This window comes from Athalia rosae, chromosome 1 (genome assembly GCF_917208135.1).
Source record: "Athalia rosae chromosome 1, iyAthRosa1.1, whole genome shotgun sequence".
Classification (NCBI taxonomy): domain Eukaryota; kingdom Metazoa; phylum Arthropoda; class Insecta; order Hymenoptera; family Athaliidae; genus Athalia; species Athalia rosae.
Window position 1 is genome coordinate 11,950,141 of NC_064026.1, and position 24,173 is coordinate 11,974,313.

The following is a 24,173-nucleotide window of genomic DNA, read 5'->3' on the forward strand; positions in this document are numbered from 1 at the left end:
CCACATATCGTTCTTCTTTTATGTTTATCTGACAGGTAAAGCCACACAGAAGCAAAAGACTAAGCGAGGGCAGCTCAAAAATAGGGACCTCAATCGTAAAGGTGCTGAAAAAGAGGGCACCGATATGGATGCATTTGTGAATGCTGCCGTGCCCTCTGCAAAATCTGAAACTAAACAACCGGAGCCAGTAAAGCAAGAAACTAAAGAATCTTCGGATCTGAATGATACAGAAATAGAATCTGCTAAGGATATCGAGGATGAAGAAAATATCGAATCTAAAAAGGAGGCTGAAGCAACGCTCACCTTGAAGATCGAACAAACTACTCCGGAAGCTCCAGGAGAAAACACTCCAATTCAGACGCCGACAACAGAAAAGCTGCCATCGGTTATTCCAAATAACAAAGAATCTTCAAAGGAAACAACTCCCACGATAGAAGAAAGTTGTAATATTCAAGAATCTTGCAAAATGCCTGTCAAAACTGTTAGCGCTGACGTAGTAGACCATGTCACGGTTGCCAATGACATCGAACTGGAATCGGCGATAGTGGCACAAAAAAACGAAGAAAATGCTAAAGTCTCCGCTTTACATGCACCCAGCGAAGAACAGCAAGTTACCACGCCAGTGATAGAAAAACAAAATGAAAACAAGGTACCTGAAGAAAATGATGCCACTCCAAAAGGACCTCAGCCTCTCAAATATGATTATAAAGATGATCAATGGAGTCCGTTAAATACAGAAGGAAAGAAAGTCTATGATCGCGACTTTTTGATAAAGCTTCAACATGATCCAAACAGCAAAATTAAGCCATTAAATCTCCCTGATCTAGAAGTTGTTCTCAAAGAAAACTCTAGGAGTCGTGGTCCTATCGACCAGAGGCAATTCAAAGATACACTGGGTCTAGGCAGGCACGAATCGTTGTTCCCTGGATTTGTAAAATCATCACAAAGTGCTCGAGGGTCTCTAGCTTCAAAACGGAGTAGTCAACAAAGCAACAAACCAAAAAGTGGCAACAAACCAGCTCTTATTCACGTTTCTCTATCTCTAAGAGAAGATGTAAAATTGAGAGAAACAGAAAATGCATGGAAACCTGGCCGGCTCAAGGCTGAGGACATTAGTGAAGAGGAAGCCAAAACCCAAGCTCTTTACAAGAGAGTGCGAGGAGTGTTGAACAAATTGACGCCGCAAAAGTTTGACACATTAGTCAACCAAGTTAGAGCTCTGAAAATTGATTCGCAAGAAAGGCTGCAAGGTGTCATTGACCTGGTATTTGAAAAGGCAAGTATTTTGAATTCAATGCCGACAATGTATGTCCAGAAGTATTACTCATTTACAATTAAAATATTTAAATCTATGAACTCTACTCGTGGTATAGTGATGATACATGTTCGTCATGCCAGACTGGAGTTTCTGATTTCTGATTGTACAACATATTCTGACGTACCACAAAATTAGTAGGGTATCAATGAGTTCTCATTGTTCGAAATTTTGAATAATTTTTCATGAATAACCGCCACCGTAACACATGATGGTGTAATTTGAACATGTAATTTTTTAATCAACTGTTTCTATCTCCAACAGGCAGTTGACGAGCCCAGCTTCTCAGTAGCGTATGCTCTTATGTGCAAAGAACTCGGAATGAAGGAAGTGAGTGCTCCGGACGGTAAATCCGCGTCGAATGATAAGGGTAGCAACTTTAGAAAACTAATTCTAACTCGATGTCAAATGGAATTCGAAAAAAATACTGCTGCCGAAAATGCCAGAGTTCTAAAAATGAAGGAGATTGAATCATGCACTGATCCCGTGAGTTGATACTTCATTTTTATTTTTTTTGTCCATGAACTACTATCTCTAATGGTGTGTTACCATCATTTCATGATGATATCTTGTGCAAAGAAGAGGCCATAGAAAGAGTTTCGATGTTATTTTTGTCAAAAGGATTCTGAAATTAGTCGTTACTATTTGGTATATTCTCTTGTTAACAAGAAATTCTATCTTCAAAGTGTTATCATTACGTTTTAGGAGAAGAAAAAGGAACTGCAGTTGGCTTGGGTAGAAGAAGAGAGAAGAATTCGTGTTAAATCTGTTGGTAATATTAGGTGAGTCATTGATATATGCTCGTTTTTAATATACCTGCACAACATTTTGATATAGCATCCATCTTGATTCCACCAAACTGATCCTCAATTTTCGATCATCCATCGTTATTCATATCCAGGGAAATACATTCATTATTTATTCTTATCTATGTTCATGTGATGACAATTTTTACACCAAATATACCGTGATGGTTGTAAAGCTCAACAGGGCTGACGCATTCAACAGAGTAGCGATTTCACATTATCTCGATTCTAACCACTAATCAAAATTTTCTTCCATTCTTTCTTACAGATTTATAGGAGAACTTTTCAAGCTAGGGATGCTCACTTCTAGGATCATGCAAGCGTGCATACGTAACTTGCTCGATCTCAATGACGAGGAGAGTCTAGAATGTTTATGCAAGCTACTTAGTACAGTTGGAAAAGACTTGGAATCCAAGAATCAGGTAAATATTAATCATGTATATCCAACTTTGAATGCACATAGAATTCGCGAATGTTACTAATTTGGAAGCGAATTTATTCCACTAATTGCAAGTCTTAACCCATAATAATTCTTCTGTCTAGGAATCTATGCAGAACCTGGACCTATGTTTCAAACAAATGCAGGACATCGTCAATCGCAAAGTCCCGGGTAAAGTCAGTTCAAGGGTACGATTTATGTTACAAGATGTGATAGAATTGAGAGCAAACAAGTGGGTACCAAGGAGAGATGACAGCAATCCCAAAACAATGGATCAAATTCAGAAAGAAGCTGAAACAGAACGTCTGGATTCGCATTTGAATAACACTCCATTGAACACACCAAGGAAAGATGACAGAAACAATGATAGAAAACGAAATCGTAAGTTTTAATGAATCTTCTTATTGTAAAACTAACATGTTCTAATAACTTATTCAGACTAGAGTTTTCAGTGGTATAGTAATTTTCTATTGTCCCACATGTACTCAAAATCACGTCCACTATTTTCTATCGGATTATCCACTTTCCGATCTTGTGACTTATTGTATGTACAACAGAAAAAACCCTTCTATTTACAGGTGGCGGTGGCTCTACCGAAGAAGGTTGGAGCCTTCCGATTAGGAGTAATCGACAACAGTATTCCGTCGAAGCCGCTAAGCTCAAAACCAAACCGGTGAGTATTATTTGTGTGCATTGTTGTATTTGGACTTATTGAAGAAGCGTCATCGTAATTTGCGCCAATATTCACTCAAATTCTGTCTTGACAAAAAATCCAACAGTACAGTAATAGAAACTTTCAAAACTAGATGGTTTTAGATTAAATGATGATAACTTTTGATTATGGAGAAGAAGTTCATGGAACTTGTATGTTTCTTTAGCCAAAAGGATTCTGAAATGATCTATTAGAAGAGTAAGAGAACTAAGAGGAATTTAAGACCATCATATGATGCTATGTGTAGGTACAATAACATCAAATTAATGAAGTACTGTTTTTTCTATCTGTTACAGCCTCCTAACGACAGTATCCAATTAGGTAATAAAAAGATGTATCTATGGCAGAACGCTTCTATTGAACCCCCAAAAACTATTACACCAAACAAATTCGCCATGTTGGAAAATATGTCCAGTGAACAAGAAAGACGTTCCGAACGATCAGGACCGCCACTCTCTGGGTAAGTTGTTAACCACCATGATAGACAATTTCAATAAATATCGAACTTCTCCTTTTAAACCAAATGATGATACATGCATGTCATGCCAGACTGGAGTTTCTGAATCTTCTAACAACCCCATGATCTTCAACAGCATACTGAAGCAAAATACTTATTTTTTTGTGACTCAAAATTGAACTAAATTTTTTGGGAACTTTTCTAATCATAAGATATTTAACTCCGCAGCTCGAGGTCTACTGGTCCAAGAGATTTTGGTCGTTCGGATTACAAATCGTCATTTGGTAAGTGACATTAAATACCTATATTATACTCATTGGAACTGAATATAAACACCTGATTTTCATACGATGATGACATATTTCTATTTGAAAAGTTTTTTAAAACTTGGTGTTGCTTAGCCAAAAGGATGCTGATGTATATCCAGCTTGAAATCAGATCAACACTGTTTAGAGGTTTACGTCCAATAAAATTGTCTTTTTTTCATCAACAGATGGCAGACATTCTCGGAATGGTAGCCAACAATTGAGCAGCAGGTCCTCGAGTCGGGATAGTTCGCTGCACGACAGTTCACGAAGTCAAAGTATGTCTATGCCTCCACCCCAACCGAAAAAATCTATCACTCCACCAGCACCTGCGATTGTCCCTAACAAACCAGCGTCGTCTATGTCTGAGGAACAGTTGGCTAAAAAAGTTGGAAATATTATAGATGAATATCTTTCAAATACAAATATTGCGGTAAGTATTTAAAAGTTGATCTTCTAAAGCAAAGAATGTTTTCCTATGATCGCACGCTCCTTAGATCCACCTCCGATCTACCCTAAGAGGTGCTTGAGTCATTAGTGTGCTAAAATATGCAATATCTCCATGGTTAATCTTTTGTCTCAGTATCATAATTCAAATTTTCGAATGTTGCGAATTTTCTTGGCACCGAGCAGACTGACCTGGGGACAATTGTTTATATTCCGAATTGTGTGATGTAGTTTGCATTATCTTTCAACTGAATAATCTGATTATTATGTTTATTTCACAGAAACAATCGCTCATTTATTTATTAAATAATTTTATCTCATACTTGCATAAAAAAAATCTTATTGTGTATATTACAGAACGCAGCACTAGAGGTTAGTGAAACTTTCGACAATTCAACATTTGCAAGCTTCGTACGTGAGGTTCATAACGTAGTTATTGAGAAATCGGCAGTGGCCCGAAAGCTAGTGGGTCAACTCTTGACTCATCTCCTCACCAAGAACATTTTGCCATTGTCTCTCTATCTTGCTGGGTAAGTTAATAACTCCATCTCTTATAATTCTATGTATGTCAAAATACGTTAAATATTTTGATGTGTTGCACAATGATGAGAACTTTTTTTTTATCAATGAAAAGGCACTTGAAGTGTGTTTTGATGTTGTCTAGCCAAAAGGATACTGAATACCCTCACCATCGGAATCTAACATGATATTTCACGACTGGTACTACAACTTGTAATACATTTTTTTCAGTCTTAGAGAAGTGTTGGACACAGCCGAGGATCTAGTGATTGATATTCCTAAGATTTGGGTCTACTTGGCAGAACTGATTTGTAAGTTCAATCAAACTCATATCAACAATATTTTAATTTTGTCTAATCGTGAATGTTCATGTTGTGTTATATCGTCTGATATACATGTTTTACATATTCCTATTATGATGAAGACTTATTACACCATAGTACTACACCGTGCTGGATGTAAAGCTCAACAGGCCTGACAAATCATATCCAAAAAGCTAGAGTATTTTCAGATAAGTCCGATTGATTTCTGATCGGTATGTGGTATTTTTATTTGTGCAGGGCAACCACTGGCAGAAGGTGTGCATCCCTTCTCGGAACTGAAGTCTTCAATGGCTTCTTTGAAAAGCAAAGGTCTGGCAGGGAAGTTGATGGGCGAATTAATGATCATGCTCGTTCGGGAAAAGACGCCGAAATGGATCATGGATAAATGGACCCAGGCTGGTCTTGATTGGAGCGACTTTTTACGAGAAAATGAGCCCGTCAATGACTATCTGAAAAAATACGTAAGATTTCAAACACGATGACAATCTTTGAGGCATCTGATGCGACTTTTTTAATCATATATTTACTAATTCTTTCGTATGTTATTCATTTTTCAGAAATTGGAGTTCATGTTGGGAGACAACAACAGTAGTTTTGGCAGCTTAGTGGGACAGCAAAGTTGGGAACAAATTCATGAGCGTCTCCGCAGTCTTATGGCCAATGAAAAGGAAAATTCCTTTGATAACATCTGCAGTTGGATTTCTGTAAGTAACATTTTTATTTTTTTCATTAGTCCAAGTTGATTCAACTTCGAACAGTAACGAAATGTTTCTGATTTTGGCAAATAATTGGAATAAAAAATTTTCTTCATTCACACAGGCAAATGTAGGCGAAAGAGCACGTGAACCTCAATTTATTAGGATCTTAATGACTGCAATTTTAGAAGTATCCATCGGTGAGTTAACATTGACCGAGACATTCGCAAGATAAATAAAAGACGAATCTGTAGCTACTTCGTGTATTTGATTAACAATAAATAATGGCTTATTTTTCAGAACCGTATAATGATACATGGAAATTTGTAATCGACAAGTTCAAAAATTTAGAAGCTCTAATTTCTCGGCATATCGATGGCAATGCCAAGGTCTTGGAATTACAGTGCATCATCGCGGTTCAAGAATATATAAATAAACTTGAACATCCGTCAGGTACAACTATACGCAATATTTACAATTTGAGGCAGTCATTCGAAACTCAGCAGATTTTGTTAATGCTAGTAAACAGCTTTTTTACTGAGTTATTTTTTAATTAAAAAATCTCAACTGACCTTCCATATTAATCCAATCTATTTTATAGGTGTACTTTTGAAAATAATTGAAACGCTCTGGGTCGACAGCATAGTCTCATACGACGCTTTCATTGCATGGGAAAGCGATAAAGATCTCACGCCAATACCAGGCAAATCAGTTGCTCTAATGGCTTTGACGTCGTTCTTTACTTCACTGAAAGAAGTTGAAGACGAATCCAGCGATGAAGCGTGAGACCAAGTTCTACATTTACACAGTGTCAGTTTTAACCGGTCAACCGCAATGCAGTGTCGCAGTTGAGCTTTGGAACAACCTTTGTATCCACCGTTTCTCCCTCCTGCTTGAACAAAATGGATCTTCGAACGAATTGTGAAGAGACGTCAATGTTTTTTTAACATGAAAAGTGAAAAGCAAAATTGCAGTTTATTGAAATCCAGAACGAAGCGGAAAAAAGAAAATTGATGAAACAAAAACAATCAAACAGTGGTTGTGTGGGGGTGTATGTATTATATTCTAGGACAGCAGAAGTAAAGTAAACGAAGCCGTATTTGAGATACGCTATACATATTGAAGATAAAAGATTAATAATTAATTATAATACAGAAATAAATGCAAGATAATTATTATATATAATTAATGAAAATGGTTTAAAGTTTAAATAAAGGAAAATTAAAAAAAATTAAAAAAAAAATGGAAAAAAAAGAAAAAAGCAAAAGAAAAATTAAGAAAAAAACAATGACTACGATAAAGAACAACAATGCGTGCTGATAGAGTCGTGTTTCTCTACGTAACGATGATATCTCTCGCCCAGGGTCACGCAAGTTCGGAAAAATAAGTACGATCATATTTTGAGATGCGATCACAAAACAAAAATGTAGTTATTTCTAATTATGCAACGCCACAATAGCAACTTGAATGCTTGCTACATAATCTAGGTAACAAATTGCAATTACGAATGCGTAATGATGAATAAACAAATTCCTCGAGTCGTAATTATCGAGCGAAAATATTAATAATAATGATAATATTAATAACAATAATGATAATACTAAAATTAAATTAACAAAAAAGGAAAAAAAATTGCAAAAACTAATGATATATTTCTTGGCATAAATCGCGTATGAAGAAAAAAAAATCCATAACCAAGTCTGAGACGAGCGATGGTTCTTCCTATTATTGTAATGAATATAACAGAATTAATAATTTATAACTGCGCATAGGATCTATGATAATACATTATAAGAAAGACATTCATAAATTTCAATGTGAAGTCGAACGTAAGATTTGTAACTTTAAGGTGTTGATTTTTAGAAGAGGGAGATTTCTAATGGTGTGCATACTAAGGCGCTACTATTTTTAATGGGGAAAAAATAGTTATTTATAATCATGAAAACAGAAAGATAAAAAACAAAAAAATTAAAAACAAAAACTGGAAGTATGAATGAAATTGGGACGAGTGACCGAACTGTGATGAATGAATATGACAATGATGATTATTATGGTCGTGGTAAGGATGATACAGATGTTAATGATGATGATGAAGAATTGATGTGACATGTGCCGTAGCGAAATATGTGAATTTCAAGTTGTTACTGCGATCGATGGTACTGAGGAAAATTATGTTTGATCTATATATATATATATATAACATATATATGTATATATATTATACATATTATTACTACCGCGAAATTCGGTTGAGAAAAAAAGAAATACGAATATATTCGACGGATAATAATATACAATATGCGAGGGACTCTACTTGAGATGTTTATTTTCCCACATATACATGTATTTCTTTCATTCATACACCATTGATTTTTAAAAGAAAATCTTCTATTTATTATAGTTTTTTGGTTTATTGTTTTTGTCGTATTACTTTTTCATTCTTCTTTTCCTCTCTCGTCCAAGGGACACGCACCCGTTATTTTTAATGTTGATCATTCGTGACGTTACTTTTCATACTATGAGCTATATCATCATCTGCATGTAACTCCAATAGATAGCTATGAATAATGCGATCGTTTACTATTCGTCCTACGAATGCACGTTATGTGCTTCAATTTTTTTCCCTATTTATCGGTTGCTCTTACTTTAGTCTCCACTGAAGTAATGATCACAGCGATGCTTCGGTGGACCATGTCTTTTTTTTATATAGGTATATGATAACCTGTTGATACAGAGATCGTTCACGTGTTTTATCGATACAGTGTTAAAATGTAAATAAGTTGCCTTGTATACTAAAATCTTTCCTGCTGATAACTGGTTATCGCGATCCACCTCTCTTTTGCCAGAAATGTACGTATTTGTGCATTGAAAACATGATCGATAGATTGATTATTAATTATATCAATATTCGTTGTACAGCTGTATAATTTTTCTTTTCTTTCGCGTAATTTATTATGTTATATGCAACTTATTTCCACGTGTAATGGTACCACGAGGTATGGAAACCGTCACTCATAGAAGAATATGTGAATGTTCACCGCAAATGATAAGATGTACGTGCGATTTTATGATTCCAGTTGAAAATTGAATTTGAAAAACTAGTAATTATTTCTAATGAAAACAAATCAATATTTCATTGAATTTGTTCGGTGAATTTATATGCGGAATATTTGTATCGTTATCGTGAGCAAGTGGGGATAATATTTGTTGCGAGAGCAACTTCCGGCTAATATTGATGAGCTATGAATAAGCTGTGTTCACAACGATTATATCTGTTTGCGTTTATTTATTTGTACGTATGGAGAACCAGCCTCCGAGGACTGTTTACTTTCATGCAATGTGCGATCGAAAGTACGTTTTGTTTAAATTGCAGAAGAGCCCGCAGGTTTATTATTTCTACATATTGAACAGGAGAAAGAAGATAGGAAGACTCTAAACCATAGAGAAAAAAAAAATTGCAAAAATATAAACATACTCATTCTACTGACCGTAGAATGACACCACATTGATGAAGGAAAGATAAAATATTAAAAGTACCGAATAATAAAAGTGGAGTAACGAATAAAAGATACACATTTGAGAGCGTAGGTAAATTAAATAAATAAACTAATTTATATATGGGTAGAGATAAAGAAAAATTAAAAATCACGTTGTTGACAAATTTGTGGATAAATGAGTAATAAGGAAGAATATTATTACTGTAAATATAAATAGGTAACGTAAGTGGAAAATGGATGACAGAAGAGGATTGACAGGCGACGGCGTTCGCCTTTGGGGGCATGTAATCGCGGCGCCGTTGATCCTTGCCTCTGCTGGCTATATTATGTATTGTATATATATATATTATACGTACGTATTTGTATATACATATTCGTATGTATTTGTATATATGCATAGGTATGTATGAAAGAAGACTTAATGTTAAGAACACAACACACTTATATGTATAATAAACCATATCTATAAAAACAAAAAAGAAACAAAAAAAAAGGAAAAAAAATAATAAAAAAAAGAACTCCATGCCAATTTGCTCGTAGGCGTTTTTAGCACCTCCGTCTTCCAATTCCCAGTTAATTCTGCTCTGGAAACGTGAGTGATGAGATTCTTGAGTAGCGAGAGCTGTGACGTGAAGTAGGAAAAGGTTCGTGTAGAAGTCTACGTTAAGAAAATCATCAACGGGGATTAGGATCTCTGGTTATCAATATTTATTTCTAAACAACTGGTTGTATTTAATGGTAAATAATCACGAGAAATAGATAATGTGCTAGTTGAAGCAACATGTTAGTAATTATAGATTAAATTCCATGAATTATGCGTGGATCCAGGTACTGGAATATGAGATATTTCATTGCAAACCGGGTGATCGTCTAAAATGAGCCGATGTTGTCAAAGGACCCTCTTCCGCGAAACCTGCTATCTCCTGCGGGACTATCGCTGATTCTTCAACTCCGGTACAAGGTCGGCACATGCATTCCAGAGGTGCCTTGGTAATTACCTGAATAATATTTTTTCATCACCAATAGTTGATTAATCATTTTTAGATAACATATCTACGTGTATCACGTATCATGCTTTGAACGGGTAAAAGTTCAAAAAGAATAAGTTCAATAATTTTCTGACGTTTGAACTTTTCGGGCTGACCCAATTCCGTACGTTCCATTGTCTAAAATACAAACAACATGGCGATTGCAGTGATACAACGATACGATGGAGAAACCGATTGTAGATGATAATTGTTTTCTCGATGCCTATATCTGCGAACCCGGACTTAATTGTTTGACAAAAAGTGCAGAAGTGTTCAAAAATACTGATCGAACTGTTATTTGAAGTTTAGAGTGAATTATATTACCTTTCTGAATTTTCTTTCGCCTGGTTTTGCTTTCGGACAAAACAGCGACACACTAGCTTCTCTCTCGCCGCTCTCCTGACAGCACATGCAACTTCTCTCCATTTGCCAAATTTTTGAACCCGAAACCTACAACGACAGGTATATTCATAACTACCAAATTATTTTAAATCTTTTCAAATTGATGCTTCAGAAAATTCTGTTAGAGGAAGACAAACGTTTTGTCTGCCAGTCACGTCCAGCCTCTGAAGTCATATCATATCATGGCAACGTTTATTTACATAGAAATGAATTGTTCTTTCAACTTACAAATTATGTTCATCTTTGATAATTAACTCTTGGGTTGCAAAGACCAACCTATGGCTATTTGTGCCTAAAACCTTGTTCTGTTTAGTATTTAGTAATAGTATCACGCTGCCGACTTTGTTTATTTCATTATGCCTAAGTAATTTGTTGATTTTTTCTCAAGTATATTTAAGTTATTAAATAAGTTAAGTTAAGTATTTTTCAAGTATGTGTAAATTATCTTTCAACTATATTTATTGTCTTACTTGCAAATAGCTACTGCAACGCCCGGTACATGCAAAACTTGGAATTGGTTTTGGAACACAGCCAGGATAGCGCAGAACGTGTATTACAGGAGTCACTTGACATTCATCGACTCCTGCGATTGACGATACATTTCCACAGAGTAAACAAATCAGCGACACCAATAGAACTGTTGCAATTTTAAGGTAATATTAATTCTCTTGTATCTCATTCACCTCTTTACCATATAGTGAAGTCTCTGCTACGAAACCACACATAATAACACGAATGAATTCACGTTTAATCCATTTTTAATTTCACTTGTATCAGATCAGATTTCCAAATCTCTAGCTTTGATTAGTTTTTAATTTCAAATTCAAATATTCCTATAAATCAAGTATTCATTCGAATATCTGCACAACATATTATGGCGTTGGGACTTACCAAATTGATTGAGAAATGTGTTCCTTGTACGATGCATTTTTGGGCTTTACTAGCAAACTACTGTGGCCATAATTCTGCGGTCTTGACTCTTTATACCCTGCGGTTGGCCCCAGTTTGCCCCTACCGTGCGGCTTCTCACCCCATGCCAAAGAGGGGAAAATCAAGCTGCCTAAATGTATACTTTTCATATGGACGAATACTGTTGTGTATCAAAAGCAACATGAGGCTTAGATTTTTATTGTAGAGTCATCGGCATTAATTTATCATATACCAAGTGTTCGAAATTTCGTTCATTTAAACAGAATTGGAATAGCTATTCATGATGCGTGGAAAAAAATAATTCAGTGCACTCTCTATGTGAAAATTTTCTTACATTTTTATATGCAACTTAACGTGAGAATGCGGTGCAAGTTTATAGCGGCTCTCGAAATTCCTGGTGCACCTACAAGGAAAGAAACTGCAATTTTCATAGACCGCATAGTTGAGAACCCCCCTGTCTACTTGATGCTTGATGTATAGCCTGACACCCTGCCGAGTATGAGGCAAGAAACATCGTCATATAATGCTTTATCGTGGTTCACACTTAACGATTGAACCAAATAAATAGGGTAAACCTATTGTGCTCTGACCTAATCATTTAGTTTCCAAACTGCTGCCAAAGTTTGATAATTTATATGAGCCCATGATGTTGATTGCTCACATATGCTTACTTTTTTTTTGATTGTTATTTCGTTCATCGTTTTCATCCAAAAAAATGAAATCAAGCTTTTATCCTGCAAATTAGTCAATTCTCAGTTTCGTAAGCTCACTTGACTTTGAAGCATAATCCATGTACTTTTTCTTTTTTATGGATATTCATTGTCCAGGGATAATAGGTCCCATTTTACTTCCATTTATTTATTTATCCAAATACCTACAGTTAGCTTTGTATATCACGTGTCTCAAGTGATACTGTAGTTGATGTTTCACAAGATACATCATACAAAAAGTTTTATCCAAAAAAAACTATCTTTATCATTTAACGTACGCTTAATACGTTGATATCATCTCCATTTACTTATAACAAGATACTAATCATTTGAGTCATTTCCGGAGGTTTGGAATGATCAACTATCCATTCTGAAATCAATAATTAACCTTTAATCTGATTTGTCCCTGCCATCAATTTAAGAATAATCTTATTCTTACTTTATTTGTTGAACCATGTGGAAAGAACAATGGTCCATCATTTAGCATTTTCTGACAATATTTTGTGTCAGCGCTGCTCCTGGCTAGAACTCATACATTGAAATGAAATATTTTATTCCAATTCTTTTCAAGTGATTCTGATTCTTTTTTGTTCGCAAGTTTGGGTCGACATGCCATGACATAGTCTCTTAATCTAATCTCATGGTAAGTTACTTTAAAGTTGGGGTTTCATATTTTATCACCATTTAATAAGGATAACGACAATATTTAAAAAATTTCGTTTTTATTTCCATTGATACAAGCGTAAAGTAAATATTTCAAGTTACATTATTTAAATAATCATATATAATATAGGATCGTAACAAATGACAATCTTTGTTGCAAGTTGATAGTTCCAGGCATTAGGTCCGCTTTATCTTGAGAAGTCCCCACATTTGTAGCATTTGCATTCGGCTGGCTCTCGTAACTTTATTTCCATAGATGCAGTCTCATCACTGACCAATCTAACACCATCTGCATCGTAGCAGTGGTCCAGAAAAACTTCTCTCTCCTTCAGATAACTTTCGCGACAGCAAAAACATTCCTAAATAACAGGAGTAGACAGATAGGGATATGAAATTATAAACAATCATGCGTGTTCAGATATTATTTTAGTTGAAAATCAAAACTGAAGTTAGGAATCAAGATTAAGATTACTGTTCAGACTCAGTATTTCTCACTTGTCCTTCATGTACCTTCAAAAATCCTGTTGTTGTAACGACACTTGGTTGTACCTGCGAATTGCAAAATCCCTCACATTTTGTGACTGTGATATCCCCACCGCAAGTTCTTCTCAAACTCCCTTGGTCATCGTACTCCTCTGTGTTTAAAAATTTATGAAAATCCATTCTTCGGTTTGACGCAATTATTTTTCATTTTACCTTTAGTAACATGTATTTCCGTCTGCAATGTTTCACAATTTTCATCCCCAGAAGGTTGAGCGATTACATTAGTACCGCAAACTGCCATAACGGCTATTGAAAAAATGAGAGACTTCCACATTTCTTGGATTGTTTCGAAAAAATATTCTATTTTCCTAAATTATTTATATCTTTTATGCTGCTTTGCTGCGTTTGTGTGGAAAGTGACTTCGTCAACGTGCCAGGTCAATATGAGATGACCAAATACGGAAAAAAAGCTTTTATACGTGGTTTTCTCACCCCACACCTTAGGGAGCAAACCACCTGTGGTGTCTTGATAGCCCTGCGGCTCCAAAATCACTTCTAGGTACATATGGCTTGAATTTCCTTTTTTTTTTTTGCTCTACATTATTTTTTTTCTATAGATACTTTGCATTATTCACCTAATGCTTTTTTTATGTTTTGCTACGCAACGGGAGGTAATATTTACCCTGCTGTTGCAAATCAGAATCTTATTATTATATGGGACACTTGAGTATCGTGTGGAATTGACAATCGTAACAAGTACTAAAAGCTATAAAATCAGTTGTTTTCACATGCTTTATTGAGGACTGCTCCATGTTCACAATCTGTTCTGCAAATATTAGCTACAAAGCTTAACGATTATTTAGATTTTTTTTTTCTTACGTCAAGAATAGTTCGATAATCGTTATCCAGGGGTAATGAACAGACTTGTTTCATTTCTTACAATATCAATGTCTTACATGATAGTGGAGCCAAATGTTGACCTTATTCAAAGGTTCAAAAATTGTATCGAAAAGTTGGGGTGACAGGTGTTCACACTTAATGATCGTCTCTCGTTCTGCCTGGACAGTTATCTCTTAAATCATCCGCACCATCATAAGCTGCACCACACCAAATACAATAAAAATACTTATCCCTCAGATATTTGGTTAAAATTTCTAATTTTTCACTTGTCGTTAACTCAATACTCTCATCAAAAGTTTTATCTTCATCTTCGGATTCAGATTCACTTTCCTCGTTTTTTTCTTTTAACACAACAGGCCAGTACCAAACTTCATCGGGTGTTGTTATATTATGTTGTGTGTCTAACTGCTCGCAACTTTTTTGACTCCTGCGTAGATCAACTTCTATCATCTGTTCAGTTTTTTTTTGTGCAATTCTTTCTCGAAAATCATTCGTGCTGATTTTTTCTACATTTTTTTCCCCATTTATAACAGCTGGACATTTTTTCTTTGATACTTGGCCCAGTCCCAATCTATTGGACTTCAGATCAATGCCAATAGGCTCTGCGATTCCACTCTCCTTTTTTCCTATTCCCTGTCCAGGCGTATATCCCATTTTTGTCAATAATTTATAACCTAAATAGACAATATAATGATATTAATGATTCAGTTTCCACATTGCTGATAAATTAATCACTACTGGGCTATTGATAGAATTTTTTCTAAAATATGAGAGAGTAGCAATAGTTTACAAAAAATTGTAAGGAAAATTGCAGTTGACCTTTGTTATCGCTTGTAATAGCAGCAGCCAGTCCTTTATCCCTTGTTTCCTGTTCTATTACCTTTACGGAAATATTTTTCTCTTTTAATCGAGCCTCAATTTCTGCCTTTCTTTTCAAGAGATCTAACTCTCTTTTATCTGCATAACGTCGAGCAAGACTAGGTGCACAATATTTTGCAGTGCCATGGAGAAATTTGTCGGACATGTAATCCTCATCGTCTGACATAATTCTTGATCAAAGCGAAATGATGCAACAAGAGTTTAATTTTAATGCTGCAAACAAATTGCATAAATCGTTGTTATGACAGCTACTGTCAAATGGTTGTTCAAGTTACCTCGATATTTTGATCAAACTTCCATTTACGGAAAGTTTGACAAAATCATATTCAATTATAGTAATAAGTGAGATCGACATATTTACTTTTTTAAAAGTTATGTTCTTTTACTTTTTAAAATTTTGATGTTTGAGTAAGTTATAGAAAAGTTTGAGGTTACCTGAATCTTCAAACTGCTCAAAAAACCAATTCAACTTCCTTTGAAAGATGCTCTAAGAATTAAATGGTGGATTATTCGATTACAATTTTATCTCCATTATCACGTGCTAATCATTTTAATTACTGTCATTTCAATTGGAAATTGAGTCGCCGCTTTTAACTTCAAGGGCTTTAAAGGGTGCTTGATTTTAGGATCCTGAAAATATAAATTATTGTTTCACTCTCGGGGTGGGGAGGGGGACTGTACTGGCTACGGTCGATAAACTAAAGGAAACTTGGATTTGAACTAAACTCTCAACTAACAAGGAACAAAAGGAATACGGACTACTGTGTTTCCACAGTCGAGCCGTGTACAATATTTTCTCTTCTAATTGTTTATTTAATTGCTCGTCATAGTCTCCTATTCTCGGGCGTGAGGTGCGGAAAACTGTGAGGCCTGTGGCTCAAACTTGTGAGCCATGTGTGTCGAAAATTTGAAAGTTTAACCGAATAGTAGAAAAAATAATGAATCTGTGTGTCTACGGAGGAACATCCCGATCGAGAAACATCCGAGATTTTGCGTAATTACCCTGTTAAAAAAGTGTTTTGTAGGACTTACATACTGACTCTACACGTTCGTCACTTTTATTACGTGCTTATGTGTGATAAATCTTGCAAATGAAAATTCGATCCGGATGAAGACGAACCCTCCCATTTCGGAGTAAATCTTCAGTATCTGAATCCACTTGAACTTATAATGAAAATTAGTGGAGAATAAGGAAGTTTCCTCACAACTCGTTTGTTAACTATCCGTTTTTTTTAATACCTTATAATTGATTGTTAACGCTGATAAACGTCGGATCTTAACAAGAGCCAGTTAAACAGCTATTCTCGTTGTGTGGGCGTGTGCGAGTATCCACACATGGACTCGAACCATGGTATGCCGTATCCAAAAATTTTCAACCAAACGCCTAAAGTCCTTTCACCTAATATAGATAATTAATCCGCGATAAGTTTCTGTCAAAATAATACCATTAGAAATAATGAATGATTGAATTAAAGTGATATTCATGTTGATAAGTTTAATGCTCCGAACATTTTATAATAATACATCAATAGTAATCGAGAATATAATGCCAATATAAACCTTCCTTGAACACAAAAATAAAAATCTTAGGGTTCAATGTTTAAATTTTGATGTAATATCACATACGACTCATTTAACTAGTACAAAAGTCTTGGAGTATTCAAAAATCACTGAAGATTTTTAATGCTAATTATTAATTGAGAAGGTGGATACATATTGGCTATGGTTTTAGGCATCGCTGATTGGGTACAAAATGGGACTTACTCTTACCTCCCAAGCGCAAACAATTCCAACCTGAACCGTAATAACCAGCAAAACAAGAAGATGGCTGCCAAAGCAGTTCTAATCTGCCGAGCAACTTCCCACCCATTTCAGGAGCGTACAGTTTCATTGGAACAGCCGGTTAAAATTGGTCGTTCTGTTGCGAGAGCTCGTGCTACCCCAAACAATGCAATATTCGATTGTAAAGTGCTGTCCAGAAATCATGCCTTGCTGTGGTTCGAGGCAGGCGTATTTTATATCCAAGACACAAAGAGTAGTAATGGTACTTTCATCAATAGCCAAAGACTTAGCATAGGTGGGGAAGAATCTGTACCTAAAGAAGTATGTTCTGGAGACATTGTACAGTTCGGAGTAGATGTTATGGAAAATACCAGGAAAATCACTCACGGATGTATAGTAGCTACCTTAAAATTGTACCTGCCTGATGGAAAAGAAGCTAAAGCAAGTTTCAGCACTTTGGTTGTTAGACCGACAAGCAATGTATCCCTGGAGGATTTGTACAAATTAAATGAGTTCATACAAGAAGCTAATAGACGAGAAGAAATAACGAATGGGAAGCTTGTCCATTTGCAAAGGCTTTTAGACACAACTAGACGAGCTGCTGAGCAATCATGGAAAGCTTTGATAGATGAAGACCGTTTGTTATCTCGTGTAGAAACTGTTGAAAGCCAGCTGATTGCTTATTCAAAAAACTTTACAGAAGATAAAATTAGAAATGAACTTGTTAAACTTCAGGATGACAAGGCCAAGTACCAAGAAACAGCAAAGAAAGCCTTGTACAAAATATTACAAGAAAAGCTCCAAGTTGCACAAAAATTAGTTCACCTGGAAAGACACCTAAATGACACTGAAGATGAGTGTCAAAGCTTGCATGAAGTGGCTAAAAATACACGGTCTGAACTTCAGGAACTTGCTGCTAAATATACCGAAGCACAAACAAAAGTTAATGAATTGACAGCTAAGTTGACAGAGACTGAAAACCAGATGAAACACATCGTGGCACAAGCTGAACAAGAGAAGGAGGGATTGTTGGAGAGAATAAAACATCACGTGAGGATAGAGAAAAGTTTACAGGGCAGGTTGAGGGACTCACGACTTGACTCTGCTAAAATTCATGAGAAAGTTACAGCAGTCAGAGAATACCTGGAATCTCTTCAAGATATGAATTTGAATTTACTCACTGACGAAGCGCAAATTGCCATCGATAACATTCTGTTAAGAAATAGTGTGATGCTACCTGACAATTTTGATAATAATGAAGAATGTTACTATTATCCTATCAAAGTTGAGCATGACAATCAAATAAATTCAAACAAGAGTAATCTAGATGTATCGTTATCGGATATGGACAAAATTATGGAATGTATTGTAAGTCCATCATCCAGGAAAATTATAGTAAATGGAAACGCGAATGTGGACAATTTGGATTCCAGCATAGAATCAGACAACAATTCAGAAACTAACGATGAAACTTGTACAGTGCTGAGCGACAGTGGCAGTGAAAAGTCTGTTGCCGAAGTAAAAAAAGACAACGAAGACAACAGTACGCCTACAAAAACAGCAACTCAACCAGCCAGACTAGAGGTCCGATTTGCATGCGAAGAAAATGGTGAACCATTAGAGGTCCATTACCAGCCAGAAGATCTGATTGGGGAAGGAACTGAGTCGCCTAACCCATCTCATGAACTGAGCAATGTTAAACATACCGAGAGTGAATCAGAGAATATCAATGAACCTTCGGAAGTTTGCAATAAAGAAAAGAAACGTGAAAATAGCAAAGAGCGTGATGAAGATGAGGAGGAATGCGAAGGGGAACATCTGGATGGAGATTATGTAAAAACATTGAAGCCGATATCAAAAAACGACTCCATACAGCAAAGTTTACAATCTAAAGAATATGTTCTGCAAACTCTAATCGGTTCTTTAGACTCTCTAAAAGACGAAGATAACTTTGAGGCACAGCGATTGGCCAATAAAGAGTTGGACGATCTTAGAGATTGGTTAATCCATGAATCAAACGAAACTGTAATTAGTAAATTAAAAGAATTGTACTATCGTGCTAAAAATGAAACACAACGTATCCAAGAAATCAATGAAGAACTTGTAATTCTTAAAGAGAAGTGTAACACTTGTACAGCTAAAAACACAGAACTAGTTAAAGGATACGAAGCTCTGAAAGCTCAATGTGGAGATCTGTTGAACGTTTCATACACAGTCCCCATACAATACGTTATCCCACTTGCAGTAGCATTTTTATGGATGCTGTTTGGAAAAATATTCTAATGTTCTCTGATTCTGTACATAGTTCTTGTTCGTAATATTATATTTGATTTTTTATGATGTTATATGTTAAAGTATAGCATGAATTATAATAAACTATAATAACAATAATGATAAAATTAATATAGGCATTACAGGATACTCCATTACATAGTTTCCGTTTGAATCGATCCTTTTTTATACGAAAAAATGAATTTAAGCAAATTAGCAGTGTACATATTATACATAAATCTATTTAATCGTAAACGTGAAATTGTGAAAAAAGATAAGATAATTTGCTTTTATTAAGTGAAAATTGTTTATGCGATGAAATTTGAAAATATCTTATCATCTTTATTGAAGAACCAAAACCAAATAAAGTGTTTCTTCTTTTCACCCAGGAAACGTTACATCACCTGAGAAAAAGTATTCTGATAATTTTTTGGACTTGGAGACGCATTACAAAAAAAAATATACATACATATAGACAATACCGTATTGAAAATTAATCAACAAGTTGCCAATCTCGATACCATATCGTATTACCCTTACCGTAATACCACTTTAACGTAAAACGTATTTCCGTGATGCGAAAAACAAACAATTAAAAAATAGTTCAATATGATTCAATGATATTAACAATTACTACGCATTCTCATTCTAAAATTATTCCTCAACTACATCGGTAATAATATAATCAAAGAATGCGAAATTTTTATAAACTTAGCACCTGAGATCTTTTATACTCAAGACTAAATTAATATTCAATGAAATACCATTAATTTAAAATTGTACCCATCAATTCTGTATTATATCAACAAAAAATGGTACTCCCAAATGGCCTGTGAAAAGCACTTGGTTTTGTTACGTGTTAAAAATTTGTAGTAAGAATGCATTGATACGACGTTACTTGTTAGCTAGTTATTATGTTTTTGTTGTTTACATTATTACGACATGGCTTAGCGCATAGATCAATATCTTGTGGATCAGTAAAGGCCTAGAATTATTTTCTTTTTGCAATAATAGAAGAGTTATGTTAAGCAAGAATTGAAATTTATTGTACTTCATTTTTTTAGCTTGTTCTTTGTCGTTTTTTCGTTAGCGTGCCATGCTCTAATTTGATTCTCTTCACTCGAAAAACAAAGAAAAATATATATGATTAAGCAAAGATATCATTTTCCAAGCAAAACACGAACTTGCTGTATGAACAATTCAACTCCTTCGAAGATTTGAAAGGAAAGATAAGATAATAATAGCGATTGAATTCTGTATATATTTTGTTGATATAACATTATTACACATGTAACAGTCATTATATGAAAGGAAATAAAATTAAATTAATAGGAATTCACTCTATCACGCTTTTATACCCTCCAAAATTGTTGATACATTTTACCAATTTTCATTGGTGTTACAGAAATCACATGTCTAATTTACAGTAAACAATATATCGCTCACTTACTTACGTGTTTCAGGTTGAAGCAAAAGGCAGAAGATCTCTTGCAATGCTGATAAAGAAAAGAGCCAATTGAAAGTAACGAAGCAAAAGTATGGCAGGAGGTTTAAGTTGCAACGGAGATCCTACATTGAGTCGAGTTTGTAGAGATTTTCTACGAAATGTCTGTCATAGAGGAAAACGGTGTAAATATCTTCACGAACGATCGGATGATGACCCTGCAGATGAATATACATTCTGCCATGATTTTCAAAACGGCATTTGTAACTGGCCCGGATGTCGTTTTTTACACTGCACAGAAAGTGAAGAAAAACATTTCAAAGCAACGGGCGAACTACCTCCACATATATTGAGTAATTTGAAATCAACCAGTGATAAATCCGAACTTCCATTGTGTAAGGATTTTATTAAAGGTAGTTGTCAACGCGTCAATTGTAAGTATAGACATTACAAAAAGGAAGAACCAAAACACCCTATGGTACCACCACCCCATCATAATGTTGCTAGACCTCAACATAATTTCAATGGAGTCAGCAACGGTGAAAATCGAAGATATGAAGAAGAAAGAAGGTAATTCAATATACTTCACAATTTTATCTTAGACTCGTTCATTTTTATGAAGTGGTTGCAAAGACCACTGCCCACAGAGCTCTCGATTCAATCCAAATTAATAATAGTTTAATTGTGAAATTGCATTCAGAATATCATACCATAGATGCAGTAGACTCAGATAATATATTCAATCCAAGCCTCAGCGACAGTTAAAGTCACATCATGAATATAAATAGGCATACTATTACATAAACTGCATCACACTGGACTCCGTGTATTGCGAATTAAACATGTTGCTTGCATATCTCAATGATTCATTCACAAGACATGCATTGTACGCATACACAGTTATTGAATATATCTGACTGCCTCACATTCTGTGAACCAAAGCCAACAAACATATTTTTAACTACCATTGTTGTCAGACATCGTAAGCGTATGTGATTGAAGGGAAAAAAGACATCTATTTTCGCTGCACTACTTGTCAAGGGTCTTTAGTTCTCTTCTAATAGTTATGTCGCAAGAACAATACTCTGATGAATTTTTAGAAGATCGGTAGCCTGAAAAATCATACTTTTTTATCGTTAGTTTTCACTGGCAAATGGAAGAGCCACATCCATTAGTCCATAACAATGGGTACAACCCTCCTACTCATCCTCCTGATTATTTGGGACCTCCTGAAGCAAAGCGACGAATCGTTTCGGGTCAAACCGTTGTGCATTTCGAAGCCTCGCCTTTGGTTGGACAGCATTCAACTCAGCCTGTACCATCGGGCTACTACTATCCTGTGATTCCTCGGAACGAAGCTAGGGCTATTATTTTAGAAGATGAAAACGCGCTGCTCAGAAAAAAAATTGAAGAGTTGAAAAAACAGGTAGAAATAAACTGATCATTTGTATATTTCATACTTTTATCCATGTTATCCGCATAGCATATCATCTGTATTCGTAAAATTGAATTATTTTTTCAGGTCAGTGATTTGACGGCAACCAACGAGTTCTTACTTGATCAAAATGCACAACTAAGAATGTCTGGTAAAAGAACAACAAATGTCACTTCCGTAACAGTTCCAGCAGTCACAATTACAAATACTGTACCTCCGTCTCAAGCCCCAACACCTCAACAAATGGTCAATGCCGCTGTTGCGGCTGGAACTTTGCGAACGGTAACAGCTAGTGTAGCAACAGTTCCTGTTAGCATAGCTACTGTAACTCCGGTATCTATCGCCGCTGTTTCTATGGCACCAGTTTCTATACCACCTCCTATAGTTACTATGGCTCAACAAACTATTACCATGAGTGGCTCTGGTCCTCAACCAACAAATCAACAACCGCAAAATGCTCAACAACAAACGAATTTACCTCTTTCAATTTCTGGTCCAACAGCGCCACTTGTTTCCTACCCAATTATGACGCAAGAACTCAGACCTGTTCTACAATAAAGATTGTTGTTTTATCCTAACTAAGATTAAAATAATATTAGAATACGTTCGGAGATGTCTTCATGTATGTAAGTAGTTCGTAATGTTGGAGAGATACGAATATGTCAACAATTATATTTTATATTCAAAAACAATTGTACAATTTTATTCGATTCAGAGATGCTGAAACGCCAAGAAAAGCTAGCCAGCCCAGTCAGGACTGCTGTTCAAACTCTTTTTTTTCAAACTGAAAGCTGATTTGTTTAACCATTATTATTGTGTTGCATGTACGGTTTTTCTTAATATTGTCATTATTTTAATAATTATGATTTTTTTTCGTTTACTTGAATTTGAGTCAACCTTGATTCCTGATATCGTCGATAAGGGTGAATCGGAGACAGTTAAAAAATGTTTTCAAGCTCATACAAGTCTAGAGGGCAACAATAATACGTAATAATATAAAATATTCATGTACTTACACATGTCAGTACGTCGTAAGTCAATTTTTCATTAAAGCTGTAAATGGTCGCTCAGATTCTGGTATCTTTGACAGTTAACGATCATGGGTATAGCTTAAACAAGCATACATAGTTGGACATTTGTTTTGTTTGCAAAAGTAATTAATCGTTCAAATTTTTTGGCTATTAACACACTTATGTATAGAAATTAGCACCTTGCGTAGTACCTGTCAAAATGTCGACGCAGTTTTTAGTATTAGATGAAGAACCAAGTATATTTTCAGTTGTTGACGTACGTACAAATATTTGATTACAAAAAAAAAACGAAAAAAATAGCTCAAACATAATTAGGAATAATTATATTATAATACCTATTATAAATACTTGACCTCAGTCCCAAAATGGAAAAAAAAAAAAACAATACAATTTTAATAGATTTGAAAATACGGGGAATTACTTATCCATCTTTTAAATACCCAATGAATCGAGGGACCAAAATCTCTGAAGAAAGTAAAACTGGAAAGTCCCTTTATATTGAATACCGCATGCCCTACTTTATATCGAATATGCATGAAATAATAAATAATACAAATAATTTCTCCAATTTCTTAACTTCCACTTCGCAGATAACTGGTATATCAGTTTATCTTAATAAGTGCCGCTGGTTGGGTTCCGACCCGATGAAAATTATTCAGCAAGTGAGTTCACTCAATAAACACTTTGGTAATTATCGGTT

At 35.2% G+C, this 24,173-nt stretch overlaps 5 protein-coding genes across 10 annotated transcripts in view; 3 read left to right on the top strand and 2 right to left on the bottom strand.

The window, feature by feature from the left end:
• LOC105687068 (eukaryotic translation initiation factor 4 gamma 3-like) overlaps positions 1-10,044 on the top strand; it is a 48,844-nt gene extending 38,800 nt beyond the window's left edge. For all 5 annotated transcript variants that reach the window (XM_012402424.3, XM_012402426.3, XM_012402422.3 and 2 more), the window contains exons 8-23: positions 36-1,276; positions 1,580-1,801; positions 2,021-2,097; positions 2,390-2,543; positions 2,665-2,941; positions 3,139-3,233; positions 3,569-3,732; positions 3,958-4,013; positions 4,223-4,467; positions 4,839-5,011; positions 5,232-5,311; positions 5,561-5,784; positions 5,881-6,027; positions 6,143-6,218; positions 6,319-6,471; positions 6,620-10,044. In XM_012402424.3, coding sequence (XP_012257847.2) covers positions 36-1,276; positions 1,580-1,801; positions 2,021-2,097; positions 2,390-2,543; positions 2,665-2,941; positions 3,139-3,233; positions 3,569-3,732; positions 3,958-4,013; positions 4,223-4,467; positions 4,839-5,011; positions 5,232-5,311; positions 5,561-5,784; positions 5,881-6,027; positions 6,143-6,218; positions 6,319-6,471; positions 6,620-6,804 — 3,569 coding nt within the window. In that variant the 3' untranslated portion in view covers positions 6,805-10,044. The remainder of the gene's footprint in view (positions 1-35; positions 1,277-1,579; positions 1,802-2,020; positions 2,098-2,389; positions 2,544-2,664; positions 2,942-3,138; positions 3,234-3,568; positions 3,733-3,957; positions 4,014-4,222; positions 4,468-4,838; positions 5,012-5,231; positions 5,312-5,560; positions 5,785-5,880; positions 6,028-6,142; positions 6,219-6,318; positions 6,472-6,619) is intronic.
• Positions 10,045-10,200: 156 nt separating this feature from the next.
• On the bottom strand, positions 10,201-14,080 carry LOC105687076 (mucin-5B). The gene is made up of 6 exons (XM_020852874.2): positions 13,945-14,080; positions 13,759-13,883; positions 13,455-13,607; positions 11,416-11,529; positions 10,868-10,993; positions 10,201-10,513 (listed from the first exon to the last, which is right to left on the bottom strand). Exons 1-6 carry the CDS (start codon positions 14,063-14,065, stop codon positions 10,364-10,366), a joined length of 789 nt encoding a protein of 262 aa, XP_020708533.2. The 5' UTR covers positions 14,066-14,080; the 3' UTR covers positions 10,201-10,363.
• On the top strand, positions 10,667-20,898 carry LOC105687070 (sarcolemmal membrane-associated protein). 2 transcript variants are annotated; one of them, XM_025747014.2, is made up of 3 exons: positions 10,667-11,005; positions 11,426-11,598; positions 17,243-20,898. In XM_025747014.2, the coding sequence occupies exon 3, from the start codon at positions 17,335-17,337 to the stop codon at positions 19,573-19,575; it is 2,241 nt and encodes a 746-aa protein (XP_025602799.2). In that variant the 5' UTR covers positions 10,667-11,005; positions 11,426-11,598; positions 17,243-17,334; the 3' UTR covers positions 19,576-20,898. The 2 variants fall into 2 exon arrangements, with proteins under 2 accessions (XP_025602799.2, XP_012257850.2); XM_012402427.2 differs by lacking the exons at positions 10,667-11,005; positions 11,426-11,598 and having other exon boundaries at positions 16,882-20,898.
• LOC105687072 (zinc finger CCCH domain-containing protein 10-like) lies at positions 14,155-24,032 on the top strand. The gene is made up of 4 exons (XM_025747015.2): positions 14,155-14,290; positions 21,027-21,577; positions 22,148-22,433; positions 22,530-24,032. Exons 2-4 carry the CDS (start codon positions 21,102-21,104, stop codon positions 22,998-23,000), a joined length of 1,233 nt encoding a protein of 410 aa, XP_025602800.2. The 5' UTR covers positions 14,155-14,290; positions 21,027-21,101; the 3' UTR covers positions 23,001-24,032.
• LOC105687074 (G patch domain-containing protein 11) lies at positions 14,510-15,676 on the bottom strand. Its single transcript, XM_012402430.3, has 2 exons — positions 15,451-15,676; positions 14,510-15,305 (listed from the first exon to the last, which is right to left on the bottom strand). Exons 1-2 carry the CDS (start codon positions 15,674-15,676, stop codon positions 14,767-14,769), a joined length of 765 nt encoding a protein of 254 aa, XP_012257853.2. The 3' UTR covers positions 14,510-14,766.
• Positions 24,033-24,173: the final 141 nt, after the last annotated feature.